We start from the raw sequence: 27,395 nt of genomic DNA, 5'->3' as shown, positions 1-27,395 counted from the left end.
AGAAAGTTGTTACATTTGCGTTCTAAAAATGAAACACATTTATTGAAAGTGGTGGAACCTTTTTCTCAATCTGAGAACATGAGCAATGTTATTTTATAAGTAGTAAACAATTACATGGGAATTGCATAAACAACCTTAAAAACATATTAAATGTCAGTGCTCTATAAATTCTTGGTATGAGTATAAAACGTTTCTTTATTTAAAAAAAAGGTCAGATACAAAAATATTCATCCATCCATCCATTTTCCAACCCGCTGAATCCGAACACAGGGTCACGGGGGTCTGCTGGAGCCAATCCCAGCCAACACAGGGCACAAGGCAGGAACCAATCCCAGGCAGGGTGCCAACCCACCACAGACAAAAATATCCCTTTATTATACAATTCTTTTATGAAAATAGATCTATTCCCACCTAAAATGTATTGATTATTCCAGATGAGAGCCGAGTGAGGTGATTAAGTTGTGCTTAGAAGCAGTTCGCCAAGAGTCAGGGGCTTGTTTGTGACAATGAGATAACTGGATATATAATTTATTGCACTTTGATTCAACGTTTAAAACTTAATTTTGGAGTCCAAAGTCACGGGGTACTGCTATTAGAGATACATTAGTTTTAAAAATATATATATAGTGTTGAAATTAAGAACATTTACTCCCTCCTCTAAGAATCGTTTAACCATGGTATCCCCTTTTACGTAATCTGCCTTATTTCTTCAAATAAATGTGAATAAGGCAGAATCGATGCGTTTGCTTTATGAAACTGTAAAAGTTTATATTTATGTGCAACTCTGAGTACTGTTCGAAGTTGTAAAGAAAATTGTGTAAACACACAAGAGAATATATTAATGACGGGCAATTAAATACACCTGCTAATTCAAACTGGATTTTCTCGAGGATTTCGTCTTTTAAGGGCGTGTGGACTTCGACGGACTGCCCTGCGCCCAATACTTTTGGGACTGACCCTGAAATAGATTTAAAATATTTGGTAATTTTGCATATCAGATTAATTTCATTGTGATATATAGAGAAGTTATTACCTTTCCGGCAAGTTAATGTGCATTGTGTAGTTTGCTTTGTAGAGTAGCAACACCGCGTTCATACTGGGAAGGTGAGGCCTGGGTGAGTCGGCGAAACCCTGTTGCAAAATTGCATTTGATTTTTTAATTTCTTAATTTTGCATTAAAGGCCAATTTGTTAAAGTTTTACTCTTTAATGAATTTTATTCCCAAATTTGTTTTTAATCAGCTCTTGGTGATGTACTTACTTTGGACATCAGTTAACATAGCTATTAATATGTTTCTTCTTAGCATTGTTATATTGGGAATAACGGATATATGTTATAAACAAATGTGTATTTTCCTAAAGAGTTGGTTTGGAATTATTTTGCCAGTTGGTGAGCACTTGGGGCATTCTCATGAGTTATAATCAATTTACCTCATATTTAATTTGTTTCTGTTACAGTACAGCTAAAGAAGGTGCCTTTGTAATTAGGGTTACACATGTACATATACATGTTGTTTTGTGCAGTCTCTGCAAAAATCTTCATATAGATGTAAGTATAATTTATTATACCTCTTAAACAAACCAGCTACACGTGATAAAATAAACTAATAATGTAAGTAATTCGAGCCTTCGGATGCCAGCATATCATTGTCATTGAAAAGGATGTTCAGTTATAAATATCGCATGCGAGTAGTCGTGGTCTGTAATAACTGTGTTTTAGGATACAGTATACCTTTTCCTGCAGTCCACGACTCGTAGTGGGCGTGTCCCTAACTTTATTCCAATTGGATCTGAAACCAGCGAATCATCCAACATTCGATAAGAGAGGGAGGATCGTTGGTTCTGTAACCGGAATCGAAGTGGACATTGTCTTTCTCAGTAAGCTACTCCGACTAAAAAATACCGAGTTGGCGAACGATAAGGTCTGTTGTCTTTAAATATTTAAGCACAGAAAATTGGCACAAAAGCAAACCAGGACTTGGAGCTAACCTCCCCGGGAAGCTAAACAGGGAAAACGGGTAGATGGTATGACATGACTGACATGAGAAGAGATTGGTCAGAACAGCAGTGACTGCTTGCCGCGGTTTTATTTCTGTCGACGAATAATTAAATATCATCCAGCCGGCGAGTGGTGAACTTTTATTATACTAATGGGAGACAATGAAAATGATGTAAAGGTAAGCGAACGAAAAGACTCGTCTATTTGTGTTTGGATCAACGGGAACAACGACCGGACGGGCACGGGGTACGACGTATTACCGACAAGGGCTGCCAGGTTAATAATGATTGGCAGCATACAGTGTACGGTCAGTCACAGGCCAGCGACCTGTTGCATATGTTTTTAGGCAGGAAGGGGGTATTTTCTCAGTCTTCATAGAGATGGATAAAAGGAAATAATATCCCATACATCCCCAACCCTGCTGGCAACACACTGCGCTTTTGTTCCTGCCGTTTCTGCTCATTTTATAATGACCCAAACATGCATAATCATCTGTTTCTGCTGGCTTGCTTGCCTGCTGCCCAAATTCTAGTCTTACTGCTTTCTTCTCAAGGGTGCAGACAATCTAGTCATAAGAAGGACCAAATGCTCCTCCCAACAGCTCCAGCCCTGGGTCTGGTTCCCTTGTCCAGCTGGCCCCATCTACAGGTCCTCGCTTCTTAGTCACTTCATGGTCTAAGATCAAGTGCCATATCTCATCTTATCAGTTTAATATGTCATGTGGGGCAGAGGGCCACTCCATGTTAAACAGATTTCTGCTGATATTCCTCTGCTCGGCTCAGGCTTTACCCTGGTATTGAAGCATCCACATAAGTAGCATGCCCATTGTTCTCTGTCAGTTCCAGAAATAGATCTCAAAGCTGCCCCTCAGAGTGGAAGGGGAAAAGAGAAAGGTAAGTAATTGGTCCCAAGGGGAAATTTAGCAGAATTGTACAGAAGCTCAAGCAACAAATAAATATTACAGAAAGCAACAACAACATGCATCAGACACACACAAGAAATACAAAAAAAAAACAAAAACAAAAAAAAACTGTCTGACTTGGCTAAAGATAAAGAGTGCGTTCACAGTGGGGCATAATGAAGGACTGTTGTAGATATAAAGGAGCCCCAGGGTTGTTTCTTGACACACTTCGGCTGAATATCAATACTTAATACTAGTGTGTCAAAGAGAGGATGTGGTCATAACAGCCATCAGTTTTGTCTTCACACTCTGCTGTACCATCTTAGGCTATTTGAAAAATGTAAATGTTTTTTAAAGTTATTACAATAAGGTCAATTATTTTCATTGAAATGTTGAGGTAGCTTCAGACTTCATTAAAATTAACTGATAGTGAATATAATTTTACAGGTTTTTTGGTAAATTTATTATGGCTGAATAGGTTTCTCCAACCCATTTACACTCATAAAAATTAAGGTGCCAGTGTGGCTGTTGAGTGGTTATTCCAAAAAGAACGTTTATTTATTTAAATCTGTAATGATTCCATAAATAACCGTAAATAGATAACAGATTTGTGAAATACCAATAGCTTTACGATTTTAAAAGGACTGTCGCAGTTAAGGTCTCCTTGATCTGTTAGTGTCCTACTATGCAGTCTACTATACATTCATTTTTCGGTTTTGTTTATGAACCTTTTCAAAGCCCAAAGAACCAATTTAATTTACAAAGAACCCTTCCCACAATTCATTTTTTTTCTGTCAAGAAACGGTTCTTCGAGGAACCACACAACCCAGTAAAGAGACATTTTAGAACTGTTATTTTTAGAAGTGTAGCTCCTCTTCCTCCTTCAGCTGCTAAACCATTTCCAATAACTTCAACTTGCTCATCAACCTTCTCATCCATTGTGTTTACCTGCAATTTCCTAGTCATGACCACTGGTAATGAGTCAGTTGCAAGGTTACAGTCAACCCTGGTTACTTTATGACACGATAATTAAAAGTGCTGCTAATGGTTAAGACTTTTAATTGTAAGACTTTTAAGCTTTTATTGTAGTTGTCATAGACTATACAGCTAGTGTAACTAAGAAAATTTGTTACACCACATTTAATTGCTTGCTCTGTACAGATAGACAGAACTACATTTGTCCCTGGAAAAATCTGCCATTTTACAGAAGCTCTTTAAATAAATAAATACATAGATAAATATAGACACACATCAGAAATACTAAAAAAGAAGAAAATTCAAAAGAAAGAAAACGTCTGGCCCCATTCCCAGTGAGGCATTACACAGGCATATTGTCAGTGGTACAAAGAAGCCCCTGTAGTGGTTCTTGACACACTTCTGCTCAGTGATTTGTTGGCTGAAAGACCTCACTGTTAGTGTGTCAGAGAGAGGATGTGCAGCATTGTTCATAATGGCACTCGGTTTTGTGTTTTTCCTTTGGCACTACCTTCAAGGGTCCCGAGTTCCTCCCTTTTAATTAGCTGGATGTAGTTCAGTATGTAATTTCTATTGTGAAAGATGTGCAAAGATTTGCAGAGATCCAAGTTGTTATTAATCATTTTGTGAAATCTAGCAAAGCAATGTAATCAAAAACCTCCTCTATATATTTATAGTGGAATGTCAGCTCTATTATGGTTCATACCTGCTTTAATGGCTTTGGTGTTAACAGAAACCTTTGTTGATTGGCAGCATGTGAAGTTATACCATATGTGTGTATAATATTAAATAGCTATTTTTGCATACACCATGTGGAAAAGTAATGGTTTTCGTATGTTTACATTATCCTTAGCCAAGGCAAATAGAAAGCCATATAGCTATAAGTAATAATTTCGTCATATCTTGTTACATTAAAAGTAAACCACTTTGAGATCATGAGCCTCCATAGAAGGTGCAATGAAAAACCGACAAATTATTAATAAATAAGTGTGCATATGTATACCCATCTTCGGTAAGTGTGAGTTTGTACGCTTTGTCATGATTGAACTACCCAGTAGCGTGGTTGGGGGGTTGAGGAGGCAACAGCCCCAGGCATCCAATTCAAAGAGTGTTGCTCTCTAGGGTAGCCCTGTTTCAAAAATAAATACGAACAAATTTAAATTATTATAGCTCATTCTCAGTAAAGCACTATGACTTCTAAGCGTTAGATGTGCTCGCACCAGGCCTGACCGGGCCTTGCGCAGCGAAAAGAGGCCTTCCCTTGAAAATATTATAAAAACTGTTTTATTTCATGTGGGACAGGATATTGACCCCATGAGTCAAACAAACTTGAAAAGGGCTTCAGCACGGAGCTGTCGAAGGGTTTAAGTCAGTCGATGATGTTAGTCCTGGAAAGTACGCCCCACCAAACCAACGTTCCAAAAAGCAATTGAACTTACTGTTATCTGCTCGAACCAACACCGACTTACTATACTCGGCCGTCCAGCGGCGTCACTGAAGCATTCAAACATTCTTAGTCAATCATGCAATACTGTGTCCGCATTTGCAACGTTATGTTCCAACCACAGAGGCAGAGTCCCATTGCATGGTTCTAACTTGTATTGAGTCGAGGTATTGACGCGAACATCATACATACGGATAGTATCAAATTATATAGAAGGATTTTTAATTATGGCTTCAAACAATGAATTATTAAAAAAAAATCTACAATAATTCTAGCATAAATTCTTTCATAAGGGTGCCAAAACCCTTGCACCAGCCCTGCATACATTATTTTCTGTATTGATGCAGCTACATTAGATTTTAAAGAGAAGCTACAGCAATCGATTTTTTGCTTTCGCCAGGGAAGACATTAGTCAAAGTCCTGACAATGATGGGCTGAAAGGTCTAGTTTAGTAATAATTTAACAATAATTAATCATTGTATTTAATTCCAGACTATGACTTGTCGAAAGAGAGGAAAAGTTCTATTCAATAATATTAGCCACGATTTGTATTGCGTTACGATTACTGTACAGATTACTGCTTACCATCGCATTTTCAATCGCAAGTTGTCAAAGATCATTTTCAAAATTAATAAAAACTCATCTGAGATCTTCCATGCCACAAGAGCGTCTGACCCACCTGGCTTTAATCAACATTGAAAAAGAATTCCTCACAGGTGATGTAAAAAATGAAGTAGTACAATTGTTTTCGGAGAGGAGATCTAATTTGGGGAAACAAACTTAAATGAATATTTGATTTGAATAAAGTGTTTATTTGGTGGCACGATAGCACAGTGGGTAGCGCTGCTGCCTCGCAGTTAGGAGACCTGGGCTTGCTTCCCGGGTTCTCCCTGTGTCTGCGTGGGTTTCCTCCCACAGTCCGAAGACATGCAGGTTAGGTGTATTGGCAATCCGAAATTGACCCTGGTGTGTGCTTGGTGTGTGTGTGCCCTGCAGTGGGCTGGCACCCTCCCTGGGGTTTGTTTCCTGCCTTGCGCCCTGTGTTGGTTGGGATTGGCTCCAGCAGACCCCCATGACCCTGTAGTTAGGATATAGTCGGTTGGATAATGGATTAAGTGTTTATTTCTTATTTCCTATGCCTTCTTTACCACTCACCTTGACACCACCTCACCTTATGGGGCATACAATCAAGGAGTTTGCCCCGGGCATCTTCTAGTCTCTGCATGCCACTGGAACTACCACCCCTACATTATAAAATATAATACGGTATTAATATAAAACTCTCTTAACACTTTAATGAAATGATGATTTGTTAAGTGTAGTTTTGTAGGCTTTTAGTTTGTGTCCTCTGCTGCCAGAGGGACTTTAGCTTCCTTCTATATTTTCCTTTAGTTATTGCTTATAACTTATTACTGCAGTGGGCTGGTGCCCTGCCCAGGGTTTGTTTCCTGCCTTGCTCCCTGTGTTGGCTGGGATTGGCTCCAGTAGACCCATGTGACCCTGTAGTTAGGATATAGCGGGTTGGATAATGGATATAACTTATTAATGAAGAACTTTAAAAATAAAAGATGCTTTCTTTGCATTTACTTTTACATTTTTCTCAGGTGCAACATGTGGAAAAACGCAAATGACAATACCAGTTACCATTTAGTGATTCTTTTAAACACTTCTCTTTGGTAAGTATAGTTTTCTTTTCTGAATGTTATGTAGTAAAGTAGGATAAATAATATGGTGTGTTGCCCATTCAGAATTGTATAACTTGGCATAACAGATAAATTGTACAACTGCCTAATGTCTAAGAGAAAACTCACATATATGAAGCGAAAATCCAGCAAAAGCTCCACATTATATATTCATTCTGATTTTATTTTCTGCTCCCACCATCCTGAATTAGAAAAGGGTCTAGAAACGATGCATGGTCGTTTCTTTGCATCCAAAGCATGTGTGAGTACTGCAGTCTCAACCAAGGTTGTTTGCTGCTTTGCACTTGATGTGACTAGGAAAGGCTGATGCTCCTCCATAACCCTGTATTGGGGGAAAAAAAAAAATCGGGTTCAGAAAGGTGATAAGCGTATATATTTTGGAGTATGTTCTTTGTGGCCACACACGATTAGGTTAACTTTGCTTTGTATCATATGTGCTATATAACATTGTAGATGTGAGCCAAAGTCAGAGAACAGAATGAAAGCTCCACATGAACATTAGCATTCCTCATAATTGGAAACTATTTCTGTGGAGCTCTGATGCAGCCATAACAACTACTGGACCACCCTGCTGTCCAGACCCTAAAATTACATGCAATGGTTATCACAAGGTAATCTTGCATAAGACCCCAATATAGCAGTCCCGGCCTTCTGCTGGACCATTTCTCAGAAACAGTTAACACCTCTAAAATATTGGTATTTGTATTTGGACCATCTTTACTTGCAGTAACGAATATTAGAACTGTGATTCCATGAATTTTGTAAATTAAAACAAAATTGCCATATACCAATATCTATTTTTCCACACTCATTTTTTTTAGGAAGTATGGATTTTTTAGAGATAGCAGAAAATGTTTCCCACAAGATCTGGTCATATAATCAAGACTCTTCAGGATGGAATTTAGCAAAAAGTTCAGTAAGTAGTGTCTGCATTATGGTTGTACCATTTGTCTTTTGTAATGAAAGTATTGCAACAGTTAAATAAGGTGTTTGTCTGTTGTTTATTATCTAGAGGAATGTTACAGTGTGCTGGAAACCTTCAACCGAGTTTGGTGGAAACTTGTAAGTTGAAACCATTCATTTCAGTTTTCTCAAACAAAACATTATAATGTACAGTAACTGACTAAACAAGTATGCTTTTCAAACCTTTAAGCTTTTATGTATGAAAGAGTTGACATTTAGATTTTGCTTCGTTCATAACTCTGAATAATATTTAGTATGCTGTAAAAATGTTCTTTTTTCCTAAAGTTTTGAGCAGTTTTTTCTTAATCTGACAAATGCTCAGTATGTAGCCCCTAATGTTACATAGCAAGCGTCAATCTTGTAATCCAATTCATCCCAGACCCTTTCTCTTTAAATTACACTGAGTTACTGTATGAGTTTAACAGTTACCTTCAGTGTCTGTTTTCATCTATATACTTAAACACACACTCATTCCCACCGGCCACTTTATTAGTTACACCTTTTTAGTACTGTATTGGACCCCTTTTTGCCTTCAGAATTGCCATAATTCTTAATGGCATAGATTCAACAAGGTACTGGAAACATTCCTTGGGGATTTTGGTCCATACTAACATGATCGCATCACATAGTTGCTGCAGATTTGTTGGCTGCATATCCATGATGCAAATCTCTCGTTCCACCTCCTCCCACAGGTGGTCTATTGGGTTGAGATCTTATGACTGTAGAGGCCACTTCAGTCCAGTGAACTCTTTTTCATGTTCAAGAAACCAGTTTGAGATGATTTGAGCTTTGTGACATGGCACATTATCCTGCTGGAAGTATGCATCAGAAGATGGGCATACTGTGGTTATAAAGGGATGGACACGGTCAGGAACAGTACTCGGGTAGGCTATGGCATTTACACAATGCTCAATTGGTACTAAGGAGCCCAAACTGTGCCAAGAAAATATCCTCCGTGCCATTACACCACCACTGTCAGCCTGAACCATTGATACAAGGCAGGATGGATCCATATTTTCATGTTGTTGCTGCTAAATTATGATCCTTACCATTCAAATGTGGCAGAAGAATTTGAGACTCATCACACCAAGCAACATTTTTCCAGTCTTCTATTGTTAAATTTTGGTAAGCTCATTTGAATTGTAACTTGTTTTTAGCAGACAGGAGTGGCATCCAGTGTGGACTCTTGCTGCTGAGTCCCATCTGATTCAAGGTTCAACATGTTCTGCATTCAGAGATGCTCTTCTGCATACCTCGGCTGTAGCAAGTGGTTATTTGAGTTACTCTTGCCTTTCTATCAGCTCTAACCAGCCTGGCCATTCTCCTTTAACCACTGGCATCAACACGGAGTTTTCACCGAGAAAACTGCAGCTCACTGGATATTTTCCCTTTTTCGGACCATTCTCTGTCAACCCTAGAAATGTGTGTGTGTGTGTGTGAAAATCCCAGTAGATCGGCAGTTTCTGAAATACTCAGACCAGCCCATCTGGGACCAACAACCATGCCATGTTCAAAGTCACTTCAGTCTCCTTTCTTCCCCATTCTAATGCTCGGTTTAAAATTCAGGAGGTCAGCTTGTATTGAGTTGCAGCCATGTGACTGGCTGATTAGAAAGCAGTTGAACAGGTGTACCTAATAAAGTGGCTGGTGAGAGTTAATGCGCGCGCACACACACACACATATACATATATATATATATATATATATATATATAAATTATAATACCGTATCTACGCGTGTACCACACGCACATTTTTTTCCCGAAAATTAGCATTAGAAAATCAGGTGCGTGAGGAAATGTTCTTCTGCTTGGGCTCTCTCTCTCTCGCTTTTTTTTTTTAATCAGTTTGGCGTCATCATTCAGCATGGATAGCAGCAAGCGTTTACGCTCCTTCACAGCGGGAGAGAAACTAAAAGTGATTTTGGAAGCAGAGAAGACAAGAAATTTGGGCAGCAGGTCGCAAGTACAGTGTTCCAGAGTCATGTGTTCAAGATTGGCGACGGAAGAAAGAAAAACTTTCGTCATGCAACAAAAACAGAAGGGCATTTAGCGGAAAATGTGCCCTAAACGCTTCATATACAATCACAACGCGCATCGTACAGGGGGCAAAACGATTTCGCGATTTTCTTTGTAAAAATTAGGGTGTGCGTCTTACACAAGGGCGTGTGGTACATGAGTAAAAACGGTGTGTATGTGTATATGTATATGTGTATATGTATATATATATATATATATATATAGATTTTGTCAGAAATTCGACACAGAGTCATGGAAAGGTTTGGGGTAGCCACCCATATAATTGATTTCCTGGCTGCAAAGTCGTAAAAATGAATAAAGTACTGATGTGCACAAAACTGAGTCCAGAACAGAACTGAGGGAATGGGGAAAAGGTGCAGGCTTTTAAAGGGGGAGACAGGAAGTGAGATCATAGGGGTCGGGCTCATGAAGGTCTTTAGCCATTGGTTTGAGCCTGGACGTGACATCACAGGGGCCAGAGCCTGCAAGGTCTCCTTCCATAGGCTCGGTTCCGGAAGCAACGTCGAGAGCCAGGTGGAATCTCCCGTGAATGGTCTACAGGAAAGGGAGAAAAAGAGTCAGTGCACTCTGCCACATCCCGGTATGCCTCGGAACTGCCCTTACTCGAGCCCTTTAGCCGTCTCCCATGCGCACGTTTGTGACAATATATTATTTATTTATATATATATATATATATATATATAAAATGCTAAAGGTTGTATGCAAAAACTCACACACTACACGCTCCTGGCCTTTGAAGCTTGATGTTGGTCTCAATCAACAGCTTATGCTGTGACACACACAATGCGACCCATAATCTGAATGTCTGGTCCATGGTGGGTTCAAAAGTTGGCTTTGAGTCCGTCTCATGGCCAGCAAAGATACAGTCAATGCATTGCCTGACTGAAAATACAGTTGCATGCCTGCAACATAGCTGACACAAAAACCATGGCTTAGCAAGGACGTTGTATATCTGAGAAGAATAGAGGGGCAGGAACGACATGACTTAAGATCAACATACGACCCTTACCTGAAAACACCATTATACACATCATTAGGCCGAAGAGAGGAACTACACTCATGATCACTGCTCAGAGTGAAGCACATACCACACGCCAATGACACAGAATTTAGGTGCGATTAAGACTGACAGTTACCTGTCAGTTATGTTAACTTAAACTATGCTCACAAAATGAAGTTATACACACCGTTTAATCATGAAAAACAACACAACCCAGAACCTCGGGTCACTGCCAGCTACATTGAGAGAGCAAGGCACAGCTGCACACACCAAATCAGATCAGTCTGAACTTACACAAGAAGTATGAGGATAAACATACAACACATACAGTATCAATAGCTCCATGGTTTGTATCTACGAGAATAGACTTTTAGTGTATTACAACCACCCAAAACTACAAGGGGACTCTGCCTCCCCATTATTCAAGTGAACGTCATTGTCTCAGGGCTCTTGAAACTCCTTTTATTTAAATAATGGAGGAACATATACATATTATCAACAGCTCCTTATTTTTGCCATCCATGACAGCCTTTATTGGTAATTCCCCAGTACTTAGCACCTCCATGTCCAGAATTCATAATCATGTTGCTCATTATATCAGTGGACTTCACCCCTTTCAGTTCCCTTTTATTTTCATGAGACAGGAGGTTTGAATTTTCAGCTAGTACATAACACAAAACTGAATGATTATTCATGCACAGTTCAGCAAACATTTGAGCATGTTGTTATCAATTGTTTAAGTGGAGTTAAGATGATGGATGCTGACTTTGAATTGCTAAGCCGCTTTCTGTCTGAGCACTGGAGGTTTGTTTTGTTCTTGAAGTAGTCTTTCTGCATTTATACATTATTATTTTACCCATCACCTTTATCTAAAACAGCCTAAAAGATCTTGATACTTTACAACCGCTTATAAATATTTTTTACATTTGGAAGAAAGGCTCCAATTGATTTGGAGAGAGTCTCACAATGATGCCAAGACAAGAATTCAACCTGCAACTCTTAGTTTTGAAGTCCAGTGCTTAGCCATCACACTGCCTGCATTATGGCTCTAACTGTACTTCAGTGGAGCCCCAGACAGTTGATATTTCTTCCCAGTTTTTGTTTTTCATTTTGACATGATAAGCATGTAAAACGTGTACTGGCAACTGCTCTCTGATACTGTGGTCCAACATTAGTTAGATTTGTACTGGTTAGGATGGACAAAAATGAATCCTGTTGTTAATCAGGGTATTCAAACCTTACAAAACATTATGGTGTAAAAAATATCATGACAGGTTTGGTCACAAGGCAGGAACCAACCTTGAATGGGGCAGTACTCACAGTGCCCACTCATGCCCACTCCCACTCTGATTTATTTCTTTAATTAAGATAACATCATTACTTTTTCACAGCTGAAGATTGCTTGTTTGATTACAGTACACACCAAGGGTTGACTGCAACCTACAAACACAAATCACTCTCAATGAAATGTTTTAGTGTAGAAACTGAGCCATATCACTGTAGATAAGTGGAATCCATTTGGACAGATTATTTGCAAAAAAAAAAAGCTTTATTTTATAAATCTTTTTTTTTTTTTAGAAATTAGAATTGATTTAAAGCTTTCTTAGAGTACAGAGGTGAACATTAATTTATCCAATTTCACCTTTCTCCCATCATCTTCATGCCAATCTATAATCGTTAATCTCTGAAATATAATTGCTCATAATTACTTGATAGATTTATAGAGTTTAGTGTCTGTAAAAAGTCTCCTGTGTCTTTTTTATTTTAGATACCGTGGAGAGGGTATAATAGAGGACATACCTGAGAAAATCATTCCATTCATGTACCTACCAGAGTATAGGATGAAATGGGACAAAGCTCTGAAGTCCTACAGTATATTAGAGAGACTTGATGAGGTAAAACAACTATAATTCAATTTAACTTGTCATCTTCTAATAGAAAACACAATGCTTTCAAGAAAGAGTGGAACAGATTTGAGTAATCTGTTACTGTAGAAAAATTAGACCATTCCTTACATCTCATAAATGATAACTGTTTCTGGACTAATGAAACAGCAATTTTCAGAATATAATGAAATATATTGTGTTATTATTTATTAACCTTTGAGCCAAGTGCCCTCAATATAGTCCTTGCAGTTTGTTGTATCTACTGGTTTTCTGACTGAGCTCTTGCTCATGTTGTCACATGTCAGCATGATGGACTGTGTCCATTTTGTAGCTGATCTTGTGGTTGCTTTGCCAGAAAATAATTTGTTGAGCAAACCTCAAATTTTCTTGAGTTAAATGATTTTACTTTAAGACCTCTGGTACCAAATGTATTAGTCTGAAGAACTTATCAAGTAAAACTTGGACCAAGTCTAACCTATTTGAATGACTGTCTGCCATTTAAAAGGAATATTTATGGGGGTGGTGAACATATTTTAGGTCTGACCTATTAACAGAACCACCAAAAAAGTTTTATTGTCATAATTCCCTTAAACACTAATACTAGTTGCATAGTGTTTCTCATGGTAGGAGCCTTTCAGATTAATGAATGGGTGACAGTCACATAGGAATACGTCTGGAGAACAGGGTGGTTGTGGCATTTCTTTGAATCCACTGTTTCACTTAGCAGCCTTTGTAGCATATGTAGTTTGATGGTGGACATTGTCATAAAGTAGAAGGGAGACAGTGGATAATTTTATACATTTCAGTGACTGACCTCAGTAAACTGCAAAGCAAATGAGTTTAAGATTGACCGGTTATGCTGGTCACTGAGGTATGTAATCAACATGGATTAGGCCTTAAAATCATAATAATTGTGCACATGATCATTCACGCACTGGCTTGGACCTTGAATTTGTTTGATGTTGAACAGCTACCATGTTGTTTGGCTTCTCGATCACAGTGATATAAATGTTTTTTAGTCTGAATTTATTTGCTTGAAATTACCTTTGCAACAGTATATGTGGTGATGCTTTATTTTAGGGGACAACATTCTAAGAACCCAATGTGAACAGACTGTTGTTCATGTTTAATCATTCATCTATCCATCCATCCATTCTCCAACCCGCTGAATCCGAACACACGGTCACGAGGTTCTGCTGGAGCCAATCCCAGCCAACACAGGGCACAAGGCAGGAACCAATCCCGGGCAGGATGCCAATCATTCATGAAGAGAGGATTCAAATGACCCATAACCAGTCCCTACAGTGTCTGCTATTTCACGCACCGTCACTCTGTGATTCTCCATTACATCTTACTATACAGTGGGAACACATTTTTTCTGCTGTCATCGGTATCAAAGGCCAGACAGAGCTTGGGTTAGTGCTGAGCACAGAAAAAAAACCAAAAACCCAATGTTTAAAACAGTATGGAACCAGCATTTTTGTGTTTTCAATAGCGGAAGTAAACATTTGTTCTCCTCCCTGGTCACTCCATCTCACAGATGCCAGTCTATCATTGGGGGTTTATTTGAGAATAATCTATTTGAAAATGTTCTGGGGAATTCCGTTTATATTGTTCTGGGTAATTCATTTTTTTAATAACATAATCAAAGACATTATAGAAAATACAGTCAATAGGGAGTTCCAAAAATCCTCTAACATACATTGGAATTTTTACACTAAATTATTAAGAAACAAAAACCCAACAGAATTTAAACAATTAGTAAGATAAACGGATCACTGGGGTGGCATTAAAGTGCAGTGTTTGCTTCTGTTGTTTGCTTCTCAGCTTGTGTGCCCTTGTGGGGAATCTCCAGTCTGCAGCCCTCTATTCTATGTGTTCTCCAGTAATGATGAACACTTCTTTATGTAGGTTCAATATGAGCAAGCATATGTAAATGTGGCCAACTGTAGGCCAACAGCCCTCTTCACATTTGATATTTCCAAGACAGAGTGTTACTTTAAAGAAAGGGTAGAAAACATATACAGTACAATCCCTCTTAACTGGCCTCGCATGAACCGACCTGTTAAAATAAAATAAAAATATTTTAATCCCAAGTTCTTCTTTATATTATATGTGTGCACTTCCTTCTTTCCTGGAAGGTGGGAGGGCTCCCACGCTCACAGTGATTTCCGTTTACATATTCCTTTATGAATTTTCCACGGTGCCTTCTTCTTTCTACCTGGCGGCTCCCCTGCTTCTCCCATCGGGCTTCGCAACAGGGGAGACGCCCTACCTGCAAGTGCAGCTACCTTCCACACTGGTCCAGTAGCCCTCCGATCTCTGGCTATGTGGGGCTCCATCCAGACCGAGACTTGGGTTCTTTCCCCAGGGGCCAGGGTGCTCACGCTGGAGCTAAACCAGCCCAAAGCCTCCACAACTTCCGCTGCCTTTCGACAGCCAGTCGTCTTCAATACCGGTCTCCAACTCCGTGATCACTCAGATGGAGTGACCGCTTTCTTCAGCCCCAACGAGTGTCGGCCAAACACTCATCTGCATGGGTTCACCTCCCAGCTGCCTGCCTTTGCTCCATCGAATCTGCTCTTGCTTGCTGTCCTGCACTGGCTTTCCTCTATCTGCTTCCGTCTCCATCAACCACCCGTTCTTTCCTGTTCTCCCCCTAGCCGCCTCGTGCTTCTATGCTTCATGGAGACGTAGATCAGATGTGGCAATTACCAGTTCCTGGGAACAATTACGGATGCGGATGACTCCTCACCTGTGCACTTGCGCTAGGATTACCCGCAATGTGAATTCCCCGGAAACCAATCGGCCACACATACTCACTAACTCGCGAGTGCGGCGATTATTTATTTAAAAAGTGGCCTTTTTGACTTGAGCTGTGGACCCGCTACACCACACTATCCAGTCGTTGTACGATAAAAAAAAGCCGCGTGCGAAATCGTGGATGAAGCATTGTGGATATGGTTTCTTCAGGAATGTCAAAGACGCACAGTACATAACTTAGAAATATTTTTCTACATGAAAATAGGTATGCGTCGGATTAGATAGATGGATAGACAGATACTTAATTAATCCCAAGGGGAAATTCTCACCGGCCAAAACGGCAACTAGCCATGGGTCCAGTCCCGAGGTGGCTGGTTAAGAGGGATTGTACGTATAGCTGAAGCAATCATTTAATGACCATGGCTAACATTACTTGGCACAGTTTTAAATAACGTGCAGTCAAAAGTTAAGCAGAGATTAGTTTTGCAGAATTAAGATGCCATAACCAGTGCAAGGGTGTGAAATAAAATGGGAGCAAACAAACTGTTTAAGAATTACATTTTTATAGCTATGTATGGTGATATTCCAATTAATCAGTTGCATAATCAGACAATTTGTCAATTGTCTCCATTAAAGGAATACTTCACCAAAAAATGTATTTTTTTTATGTTACTTACCTAATATGGTTAGCAGTTATGGAGAAAAAAAAAAATGGAATCTCATGTTTTCACACAGTACAAAATCCACGTCAGTAATCCAGCTGTATGCTCACAATGTGCAAAGTGCAGACATTTTTTGCCAAAATATTGCTATTTAAATACCCCTCAGTGAGGTGCATGAGGAGGACTCTTGACCAACTACCATCATAAAATTTGCAGATTACAGCAGTTATGGGTCTCATCAAAAACATAGACAATGACAGCCCACAGAGAGGAGGTTAAGAATGTTGCTCAGTGATCTGCCTCAAACAATCTGGAACTTAACACAAAGAAAAGAAAAAAGCGTGTTGTGGACTTCAGGAGACACAGACAACAGCCAATTGAGCCACTTTCAATTAATGGAGAACCTGTGGCGAGAGTGTCCTTTAAATATCTTCGAATCCACATCTCTGAGACATACACATGGCAGTAACCAAAAAGGCACAGAAACGATTGTACCCTTTAAGGATATTGAAAAAGACACATATATCAAAGAAGTTATTAGTGCCATTCTATCGCCGTGCAATAGAGAGTATGCTCACTTGTGTTATCACTATCTGGTATGGCAGCAGTACAGCTGAAGACACACAGTCACTCCAGAGAATTATTAAAGTAGCCCAGAAAACCTTTGGTACCCAGCTTCCCACACTGGAAAACATACAGAACATCTGCTGTTTTTTGAACAAAACATCAAATATTTTAAAGGATCCTTTACACCCTGGTTACCATCTGTTTGCCTGTGGTGTAATGGGTCCACAGCTCACGACAAAAGGGCCATTTTTAAATAAATAATCACCGTGCTCATGGCTTGGTGAGGGGGCGTGGTGGTTGTGTGGCTGAAGCAGTTCTCGGGACGATTCACGATGTGGGTGTTTCCCACCTAAGTGCACAGGTGGGAAACTGTCCACATTAGTGATTGTTCCTGGGGCTGCTGATTTGCCACAGCTGCTATGCCCGCTTGATAAATAGAAGTGCGAGTCAGCTACAGGAGAAAAAGAAAGGGAAAAAGAGAAAGAAAGAATGGACAGGAGGTTGCAGGCCAGAGGAGAAAGCAGGAAGCAGTGGAGAGAGAAGAAAGCCGGGGCAGGAGAGCGAGCGAGTGCAGGCTCGCATTGCAGCTGAACAGTGAGCCTGGGTGTTTGGTGCAGACACCCAGCGAATAGTAGTAGTGGTCACTCCCGCTGAGTGATCATGGAGCGGAATTGACCGGAAGGCGGATGACTCTCCACGTAAGGCCGCAGTAGTTGGGACTTGGGACAGGTATTCCTCAGCATGAGCGCCCTGGTCGCTGTGGATCCCAAGTTGCTGTGAGGAGGAGCCTTCCGGAGCCAGGGATCGGAGAGGCGAACTGCACAGCTGAAGTACGCAGAGTGAAGGTCAGTTGCAAGTAGGGCGACTCCCCTGTTGAGAAGCCCAGACGGGGGAAACGGGGGAGTCGCCAGGGTAAAAAAAAAAAGTCACCGGGCTTGTTGTTTTTAAAAGACTGCTTCCTACAGTGTTTTTTAATCTTGTCGTTTTAAAGATTTTTCTATTGTTTTAACCTCCGCATGTCACATCTGTTTTTATGGATTGTTTATTTATTGGAACTTTGGACACTGCACTTTATTTTGGACACTTTTTGTTTTGTATGGTTTTAAATAAAGGCACTGGACACTTTTGCACCGTCCCCTTGCTTTGTTGTTGCCTCACTGCTAAGCTCATCGGTGACATTACCGATGGTGTTGGGTTCAAGGTCTCCCAGAGGCAAGATGGGAGCATGGAGCGAACCCGCATCGTCACATTGCCCTGCTGATCATTGGGAGGTGCTACACAACAATGAAAGCCCACACAGTGCGGCTCGAGAACAGTTTTTATCCCTGTGCATCAGTGCGGTTGAATCAATCACTACACAACCAAGTGTGATTGGAAGACCTGTTGAGAGTCACACTGTGCTATGCATGTTTTATGGGCAGTACTGATTTACCTTTAAGTTGTAATATCATTTATAACTCATGTATTTTTTACCTTTTGTATTTTTAGTTGTATATTTTTTATTATTTACATATGTGCACTTTTAAGGGAAATTTTGTTGTATGTTATATAATGACAAAATGTCGTCTTCTTCTTGAATGAATAAGGAGAGGTGTATATTCACTTCAAAAGCATATTCCCTGCTCATGCACTGCACAGAGATTTCCAAAAGTATAAAATTATTAATAAAAAAAATATTGTGTGGTGTATTCCTTTAACAGTAAAAGCTAGGACTTTACTTTCTATTCCCAATATTAACAATTCAGCTAGTCAATTTGACATGATTATACATAGTGGTTTTCAGTGTGAGCTGAAACACAAAATGCATTATACAAACCAAAACAATTTTTAATTTTATCCATCTAGTTCAAGACTACAGTTGAGCAGAGGGTATCCAGGCATCAAATGGTATTGCAAACACCAACTCTGAATAGGACACCAGTCCGTCATAGGGTGCACCCATGAACACACTCACAATTACTTATAATGGACCGATTTGGAGTCGTTAGTTAGTGGATGGAAAGTCCCAACAACTTGCAAAAAAAAGGTCATACAGACTACACAGGCAGTCCCTTTGCCAGACCACAAACCAGATGCTAAGCACTGGGCCACCACACAGCTCTACAGTAATGGCTAAATTACAATGAAAGAAGACCGCGTTTCTGCCTGTTTAGACCAGGGTTCCAGCTTTGCTTACTTTTCTTAACCATTTTATCATATTGATTGCTAGTGCTACTGTAGAAGGACACAGACAGTGTAAGTAAACATAACCTGTTTTAAGAATCTTAAAAAATGTTTTGTGTTCATTATTTCCTAAAACTAACAAATGCTTATTGTGATTGGTAATGCATGTACATTTACAGGAGACAGTTATATGCCACACGGTAACCCACAGTTATGGCATGGGATTAATTTCTTCAAGAGACTTTGTCGACCTCGTCAGAATCAAGAAGTATGAGGGTGGCATTATAACAACAAACTGTGAGTATCTCAATGGAGTATTTAAGTTATTGAATGATTTAAGGTAGATGACTGAAGATTGGTGCAAGTAACAGAAAACTAAACTACAAACTGGGTCTTGTGTTAGTCTGGGTGTGTGCACAAGTAGGCCTTTCAGTGGTCTTGACTCCCATCCAGGATGGCCTTGTACCCAGTCCTGCCGACCCTCATGTTTAGTCATGTATACAGTTGTTCTGTAAAGCGTTATTAAAAACATAAAAAATTAACAGAACAGTCTTGGAGGCTTGAATAGGAATTTTCCTATTTTTATACAGTTTCCTAAAAGATTCTGCTTTTCTGCTTTGATAACAACAATAATGTGTATCTATGTATCAGAAAACTCAGCAGTAAAGAAGCATAAATAAAAACTTTGTGGAAACCCTAATTAATACCGTGTCCACTTATGTATCACAAAAAAGAAGAGAAAATCTTAATTGTGGGCAGCTGCCAACCTTCCCCTTATTTACAAAATGCGAGCCACTTTTTCCAGGAAAGACAGGACTGTGACCTTACATTTGGGGGTGTTAATTCTCTAGCTAATCACAGCCTGCTGCAAAGATCACGGGCAGATAAGACTAAAGGACAACATGATCTGCAAATAGGAAAATCACAACCCTCGTGTCCTGAAATTGGATATTGTCCAGGCTACTCTTATGACTTGAATCTTGTCCATGAAAATCACAAATTTCTGCCCACTTTTTAAATGGATTCTACTTGCTACCAAGAATGAAAATACCATTCTAAGAACTAAGTGGCATGCAGCAGTGGTCCCGGGACTGCATATTCTAATAAGTTTCAAAAGATCATCTTCTTTTGGCTGCTCCCGTTAGGGGTTGTCACAGCGGATCATCTTCTTCCATATTTTTCTGTCTTCTGCATCGTGTTCTGTTACACCCATCACCTGTATGTCCTCTCTCACCACATCCATAAACCTTTGCTTAGGCCCTCCTCTTTTCCTCTTCCCTGACAGCTCTTTAGCATCCTTCTCCCAATATACCCAGTATCTCTCCTCTGCACATGTCCAAACCAACGCAATCTCACCTCTCCGACTATGTCTCCCAACCGTCCAACTTGAGCTGACCCTCTAATGTACTCATTTCTAATCTTATCCATCCTCATCACACCCAGTGCAAATCTTAGTATCTTTAACTCTGCCACCTCCGGCTCTGTCTCCTTCTTTCTGGTCAGTATCACCGTCTCCAACCCATATACTGTAACATAGCTGGTCTCACTACCGTCCTGTAGACCTTCCTTTCACTCTTGCTGATATCCGTCTGTCACAAATCACTCCTGACACTCTTCTCCACCCATTCCACGCTGCCTGCACTCTCTTTTTCACCTCTCTTCCACAATCTCCATTACTCTGTACTGTTGATCCCAAGTATTTAAACTCATCCACCTTCGCCAACTCTACTCCCTGCATCCTCACCATTCCACTGACCTCCCTCTCATTTACACACATGTATTCTGTCATGGTGGTCCTACTGACCTTTATTCCTCTCCTCTCTAGAGCATATCTCCACCTCTCCAGGGTCTCCTCAACCTGCTCCCTACTATCGCTACAGATCACAATGTCATCAGCCAACATCATAGTCCACGGGGACTCCTGTCTAATCTTGTCTGTCAACATTTCCATCAGCATTGCAAATAGGAAAGGGCTCAGATCCGATCCCTGATATAATCTCACCTCCAACTTGAATGCAGCCGTCGCTCCTACTGCAGACCTCACCACAGTCACGCTTCCCGAGTACATATCCTGTTCAACTCTTATGTACTTCTCTTCCACTCCCGACTTCCTCATACAATACCACAACTCGTCTTGAGGCACACTGTCATATGCTTTCTCCAGGTCCACAAGAACACAATGCAACTCCTTCAGGCCTTCTCTAAACTTCTCCATCAACATCCTCCAACATTGCATCTGTGGTGCTCTTTCTTGGCATGAAACCATACTGCTGCTCACTAATCGTCACCTCACTTCTTAACCTAGCATTCACTACTCTTTCCCATAACTTCATGCTGTGGCTCATCAATTTTATTCCCCTGTAGTTACTGCAGTCCTGTACATCCCCCTTATTCTTAAATATCGGCACCAGTACACTTCTTCTCCACTCCTCAGGCATCCTCTCACTTTCCAAGATTCCATTAAACAATCTAGTTAAAAACTCCACTGCCTTTTCTCCTAAACACCTCCATGCTTCCAGAGGTATATCATCTGGACCAACAGCATTTCCATTTTTCATCCTCTTCAAAGCTGTCCTTACTTCCTCCTTGCTAATCTGTTGCACTTCCTGATTCACTATCTCCACATCATCCAACCTCTTCTCTCTCTCTCCTTCTCTTCATTCATCAGCCTCTCAAAGTACTCTTTCCATCTGCTCAACACACTCTCCTCACTTGTGACTAGTTTCCATCTTTATCCTTTATCACCCTAAACTGCTACACATCTTTCCCAGCTCGGTCCCTCTGTCTAGCCAATCTGTACAGGTCCTTTTCTCCCTCTTTAGTGTCCAACCTCTCATTCAACTCATCATACGCCTTTTTTTTAGCCTTCGCCACCTCTCTCTTCACCTTGCGCCTTATCTCCTTGTACTCTTTTCTACTTTCTGCATCTCTCTGACTATCCCACTTCTTCTTTGCCATCCTCTTCTTCTGTATACTCTCCTGTATTTCCTAATTCCACCACCAGGTTTCCTTTTCCTCCTTCCTCTTCCCAGATGCCACGCCAAGCACCCTTCTTGCTGTCACCCTTACTACATCTGCTGTAGTTGGTCTGGTAACTCTTCACTGCCACCCACTAGCTGTCTCACCACCTCCCTAAACTCAACCTTGCAGTCTTCCTTTTTCAACTTCCACCATTTGATCCTTGGCTTTGCCCTCACTCTCTTCCTCTTCTTGATTTCCAACGTCATCCTACAGACCACCTGCTTAACTACACTTTCCCCTGCCACCACTTTGGAGTCTTCAATCTCCTTCAGATTGACTCTTCTGCATAGGATGTAATCTACCTGTGTGCATCTTCCTCCACTCTTGTATGTAACCCTATGTTCGTCCCTCTTCTTAAAATACGTATTCGCCACAACTATGTCCATCCTTTTGGCAAAATCCACTATCGTCTGAGCTTCTTCATTCCTCTCCTTGACACCATACCTACCCATCACCTCCTCGTCTCCACTGTTCTCTTCACCAACATGCCCATTGAAATCCGCTTCAATCACCACTTTCTGTCTCTTGGGTACACTGTTCATCACTTCATCCAACTCACTCCAAACATCTTCTTTCTCACCCAAAAAACCTATAGCATGGTTCCGGAGGTGGAGTTTTTTTCATTCCTAGTACAGTGATAAGAGTCTTTTCATTTTAGGAACTTTCTCAGTTGATGCCTTGTTCTGCTTTGCTTTTCAGCTAGAAGTATCGACTACCAGGCATGCCTCCCATCTCCATCATGTGTGCGTGGTTACAACAATCCCTGTGGATATGTGTGCTCACCTTTACCACAGTAAGTATGTCTTTTCTGTATTGATAAAGAATTAACAAAGAAACGAGTGAGCTAGTGCTCACCAACTTCAACAGGGGTGAGATCAGCATAAATGCAGTCATTTTACTTCCTTTAAAGAGACCTTTTTATATTCTCAGTTGCAGATCATGTTTCACATTTTCTGACACCTACAGTTCTTCAATTTTGTTTTAGAATTTGCTGATAAAATTTATATCATAAAATATCCACATCAGAGAAATCCTTTACTTATTTAGCTTCAATCATTTTGATTTTTTGAAGAATGTATTCAAATTTACCTGGGTACAGTGTCAGTATTACTTCTGATGACTCTTAAAGCCATCAGATGAGGAAAAGCTGTTATGCTTGTATTCCTGCAATATAATTACTATTTCAGAATATTCTTTGTGGTGCTTAACAAGGCAATAGTGCTTTTGATATCTGATGTAATTTTTTAATTTTAAAACAACATTCTCTGTTTCATTCAATTTTGGGTAGAGAGGTATAGCCTATCGGCCGCAAGGCAGAAACTCTAGATTTACAATTACACTTGCAAGGGGACTGTTTACATTAAGTTATTGCGCACTTAGGTCATTGTGTATGTCAGATTTACTGATGGTAGTTGCTGATCGTGCTGCTAATTTGACCATTTCAATTTAGGCAGCTGAAAGTCAATGGCCATGTCACATTTTAGTGACTGCGTGCTGACCTTCCAGCATAGTCAAATGCTCCCTCCCTTTTGTTACAGCCAGTAGAGTGCTGCCTGACAGAGTCAGTGCTGTCCGAAAGGTTAACAGATGTGGTGACCTTAGCCGCAGTCTTGGCCTTTTTTTTTCTTTTTTCCATTCTGTCCTGGTATGTAAACATAAGATATATCAAAACAAGCTTTTCTTCTGTTTGCAAAGTCAAAAACATCTGCATTCCTTACTCCTCAAGGATGCATAACATGTTCTCACAGACAGAAAGTATTGTGGAAACCCAAAATAAATGTTGCAAAGCCAGCCAAGCAACCCTGTTTAATGTTAACAAAAGTATTATTTGAAGCAAAAGAAAGAAAAGTTGGCCAATCTGGCCTCTAAATTACTCAAACAAAACCACAGCTTAGTAACAGATTTTGCTTCAGACAGCTTCGGATCTTGTGATTACTGTAGGTAAGAGAGTAGTCATTGGAGAAATAAAATCTACAACATCAGTTTGAAACCGTAGTCTTCATTTATCATATCAATCAAAATGTCTTAAAATTGTAAAATACTCAAATACTTCATCATGTAACGATTATGGCACAAGCACTTGCAACACTTTTTCTACTTATCTCCAATCTAAAAAGGTTTACAGGCAGTCTAAATTAAACATTTATCAAGATTAACAAAAAATGTAAAGTGTTTTATTAATATTTTGATTAAACACAACTAAAAGAGTGTGGATTAGTTTGGACAAAAAGGTTTAACCCACATTATTTAGAAATCCCATGCAACTGATCAACCTGCTCAAGCTGATCTGATTGTGAGGAACCAAAGTAGCAATTGGAGGTGCATTTTCAATGTGATCACTCTCCGTTAAATGAGCACATCAGCTATCTAACCACTATATTATCTCTCTATATATAAAAAAAATCCTGGAATGGAAAAGCAAGGCGACGATACGTGATCTTCTCGGAAGTTCTCAAAAGACATTTTAAAGACCCACGAGACAAAAAAGACTGTCCACGGAGTGTCTCGTGGGGACCATAAACATGAGACTTGGTGCCAAGAGGTTGTCCCAGGGCAGTCTCGCGGGGATGTGGAACATAAGATTCTTGCAAGACACGCCCTTCTTATCAAATAAGAGCACGGACAGCCAGCACAACATTCAGTCATGTAAAGTCACGTGGCACACACAGATGCTGTGCTCTCAGCAAAGAAGAAAGAGCAGCGCGGAGAAAAGAGACCCAAGGCACGATACACATGCAGAGAAAGGTACAGAATATGAAAGCAGTTAACAGTCGAAAGTATTGTAGCGTTCCCGCCAAGCTGAAGCCTTTTTTGTTTCAAGTGACTGTTAGGTCCGATCGAGGGAGGGCAGAGTACAGCACGGAAGACATAGCTGGGTGCTGATTGATGCGGTAAGGGGAGGCGAGACCCGTGGTAGGAGGGGTTGGAGAGGGTGCTAGAAAGTTGTGTTTGGGGCTACGCAGTCGGAGATTGTTAAAGTAGAACTTTTGTGACACTTTTACGTCAGTCACTACAGTATCAAAAAAAAGATAGCACAGATCACATTGACGCAAACAAAAGGAAATTAGTTTAAGCCAGAGAATTTCAAAAACGGGGTTTAACTCGCATGCGTTTATTGGTTACTTTGCAAAAGAAATTATTAACTGCTGATGATGTGGATCGTTTTGACTGTGCTGAAATTCCTAACAGAGAAACCTGTCCTAAATTATGGTACAGAGTCATTAAACACAAGTCTCACAGACCATATTTAAAAGATTCAGCATATTGGGACACGAAAGATTCAAAATATTGTTTTTACAGAAGTTCTGAAATAAAAGTGAAACTAATGAAATAGCAACAATTCAAAGAAAAAAAAATCTTACAAGTGTGTATCCGGAAAACCAGACATGGGGGTTGGCAAGCGAAGCGAGCAGGTCCCTAGTTTGTTAAAAAGTTGTGATTAGAAAGTAGCTGAAGCTTTAAAATCATTGCAGGTACCTAATCCAACTCTAAATAGTGCAGCTTTCTCCACAGAGATTCTGTGGAGTTGAGAAGCTGGTTAAAGGCTGTGTAAGAAAATCATATAGTTGCCATAAACTTCTCCTTTCTTCCTGCTCAACAAATACCCACTGACAGTTTGCTTCACTTTTCTAACATAACAGGTCCCCTGGGCACTCCCGGCTTACTGTCTTCATTCAGCCTGACCTTGGAGGGATGCTGCCAAGATCTTTAGTGGAGTCTGCACTGCCAAACAACATCATCAATTTAATCAATGATGTTCAAGCAGGATTAAAGTCAGCAGGCTACTGAAAAAAGTTGGAAATGGAGGACATTCACTTTTTTTTTTATTTTATTCTGCAATGAACTTTCAGATTTTTTCCAGATTCCAGGGATAGACAGGATCCACCAGTAAAACTAACACTTAGGTGTTTGCCCGTCATAAAGAACCATGAACCCCCAGTGTTTTACTTTCTTCAGAAACACTGTCAATTTGGACTTTTGTTTTCTTTTTCCCCTATTATCCCCTGGACATATCTCTATTCTTAACACTTTTATGTTTCCATGGTTTTATGTTTATGCATGTATGCAAATGTGGTCAGGTTACTCTCTTGTAATTATGTTCAGGTTATACAGTGCCTTCAGAAAGTATTCAAACCCCTTCACTTTTTCACATTTGGATATTTTGCTGCTTTGTGCTAAAATTGTTGAAATTATTTTTTCTCACATCAAGCAACACACAATACCCTAGAATGAATGACAAAGGAAAAAGAAAGTTTTTCAAATTTTATAAAAACAAAGAAAACTGAAATATCACATTGACGAAAGTGTTCCACCCTTCTGCTATGTCACTTGTAATCTGATCAGGTGCATCCCATTCATTGAGATGTTTGTACAGGTTGTTTGGAGTCCACCTGTGGTCAATTCAGTTGACAGGGCATGATTAGGAATGACACACACACGTGTCTATAGAAGGATCTGGGGAAGATTACAAAAAAACACTTCTGCAGCACTGAAGGTTCCCAAGAGCACAGTGCCCTACATAATTCTTAGAGGATGTTTGGAACAACCACAAATCTTTCTAGAGCTGGCTTCCCAGCCAAATTGAGCAATCATTGGAGAAGAGCCATGGTAAGAAAGGTGACCAAGAACCTGATGGTCACGCTGGCTGAGCTGCAGAGACCCTGTGTGGAGATGGGAGAAACTTCCAGAAGGCCAACTATCACTGAAACAATCCACTAATTCGGGCTTTATGACAGAGTGGATAGAGAGAAGCATGCTTGGAGTTTTCAAAAGGGTACCTAAAGGAATCTCAGAATTTGAGGGACAAGATTTTCTAATCTGAAGAAACCAAGACAAACATCACGTCTGGAGGAATCCAGGCACTGCCATTCAGCTGCACAATACCATTCTAAAGAGTGAAGCATGGCGGTGGTAGCATGAAGCTGTGAGGAAGTTTTTTCAACAGCAGGGACAACACTAGACAGGTTTAAGAGAAAGCTGAATGGAGCAAAGTATAGAAATATACTTAATAAAAACCTGCCCCAAAGGGCTGTGGACCTGAGACTGGGAATTGCCCAGCCAGAGCCCTCAATTGAACACAACTGAACATCTCTGGAGAGACCTGAAAACAGCTGTCCACCAAAAGTCACCATCCTCCCTGACAAAGCTTGAAAGGATCAGCAAAAAAGAATGGCAGAAAATACCCAAATCCAGGTGGGTGAATTTTGTCACATCAGACCCAAAAAGAATCCAGGGTGGAATCACTGCCAAAGGTGCTTCAACTAAGTATTGAGTAAAGGGTCTGAGTACGCGTCTCAATGGGATATTTCAC

General features: G+C 40.2%; 1 protein-coding gene across 1 annotated transcript; it reads left to right on the top strand.

Moving 5' to 3' along the window:
- The first annotated feature begins 1,832 nt into the window (after positions 1-1,832).
- Positions 1,833-27,395, top strand: LOC120527239 (stAR-related lipid transfer protein 6-like). Its single transcript, XM_039750418.1, has 8 exons — positions 1,833-2,176; positions 6,923-6,994; positions 7,843-7,937; positions 8,034-8,083; positions 12,791-12,917; positions 19,243-19,360; positions 22,784-22,877; positions 25,726-27,395. Exons 3-8 carry the CDS (start codon positions 7,848-7,850, stop codon positions 25,871-25,873), a joined length of 627 nt encoding a protein of 208 aa, XP_039606352.1. The 5' UTR covers positions 1,833-2,176; positions 6,923-6,994; positions 7,843-7,847; the 3' UTR covers positions 25,874-27,395.

Source organism: Polypterus senegalus, chromosome 4 (genome assembly GCF_016835505.1).
Source record: "Polypterus senegalus isolate Bchr_013 chromosome 4, ASM1683550v1, whole genome shotgun sequence".
Classification (NCBI taxonomy): Eukaryota; Metazoa; Chordata; class Cladistia; order Polypteriformes; family Polypteridae; genus Polypterus; species Polypterus senegalus.
Note: the sequence above shows the minus strand (reverse complement) of the source record. Positions and strands in the feature narration are given on the sequence as shown.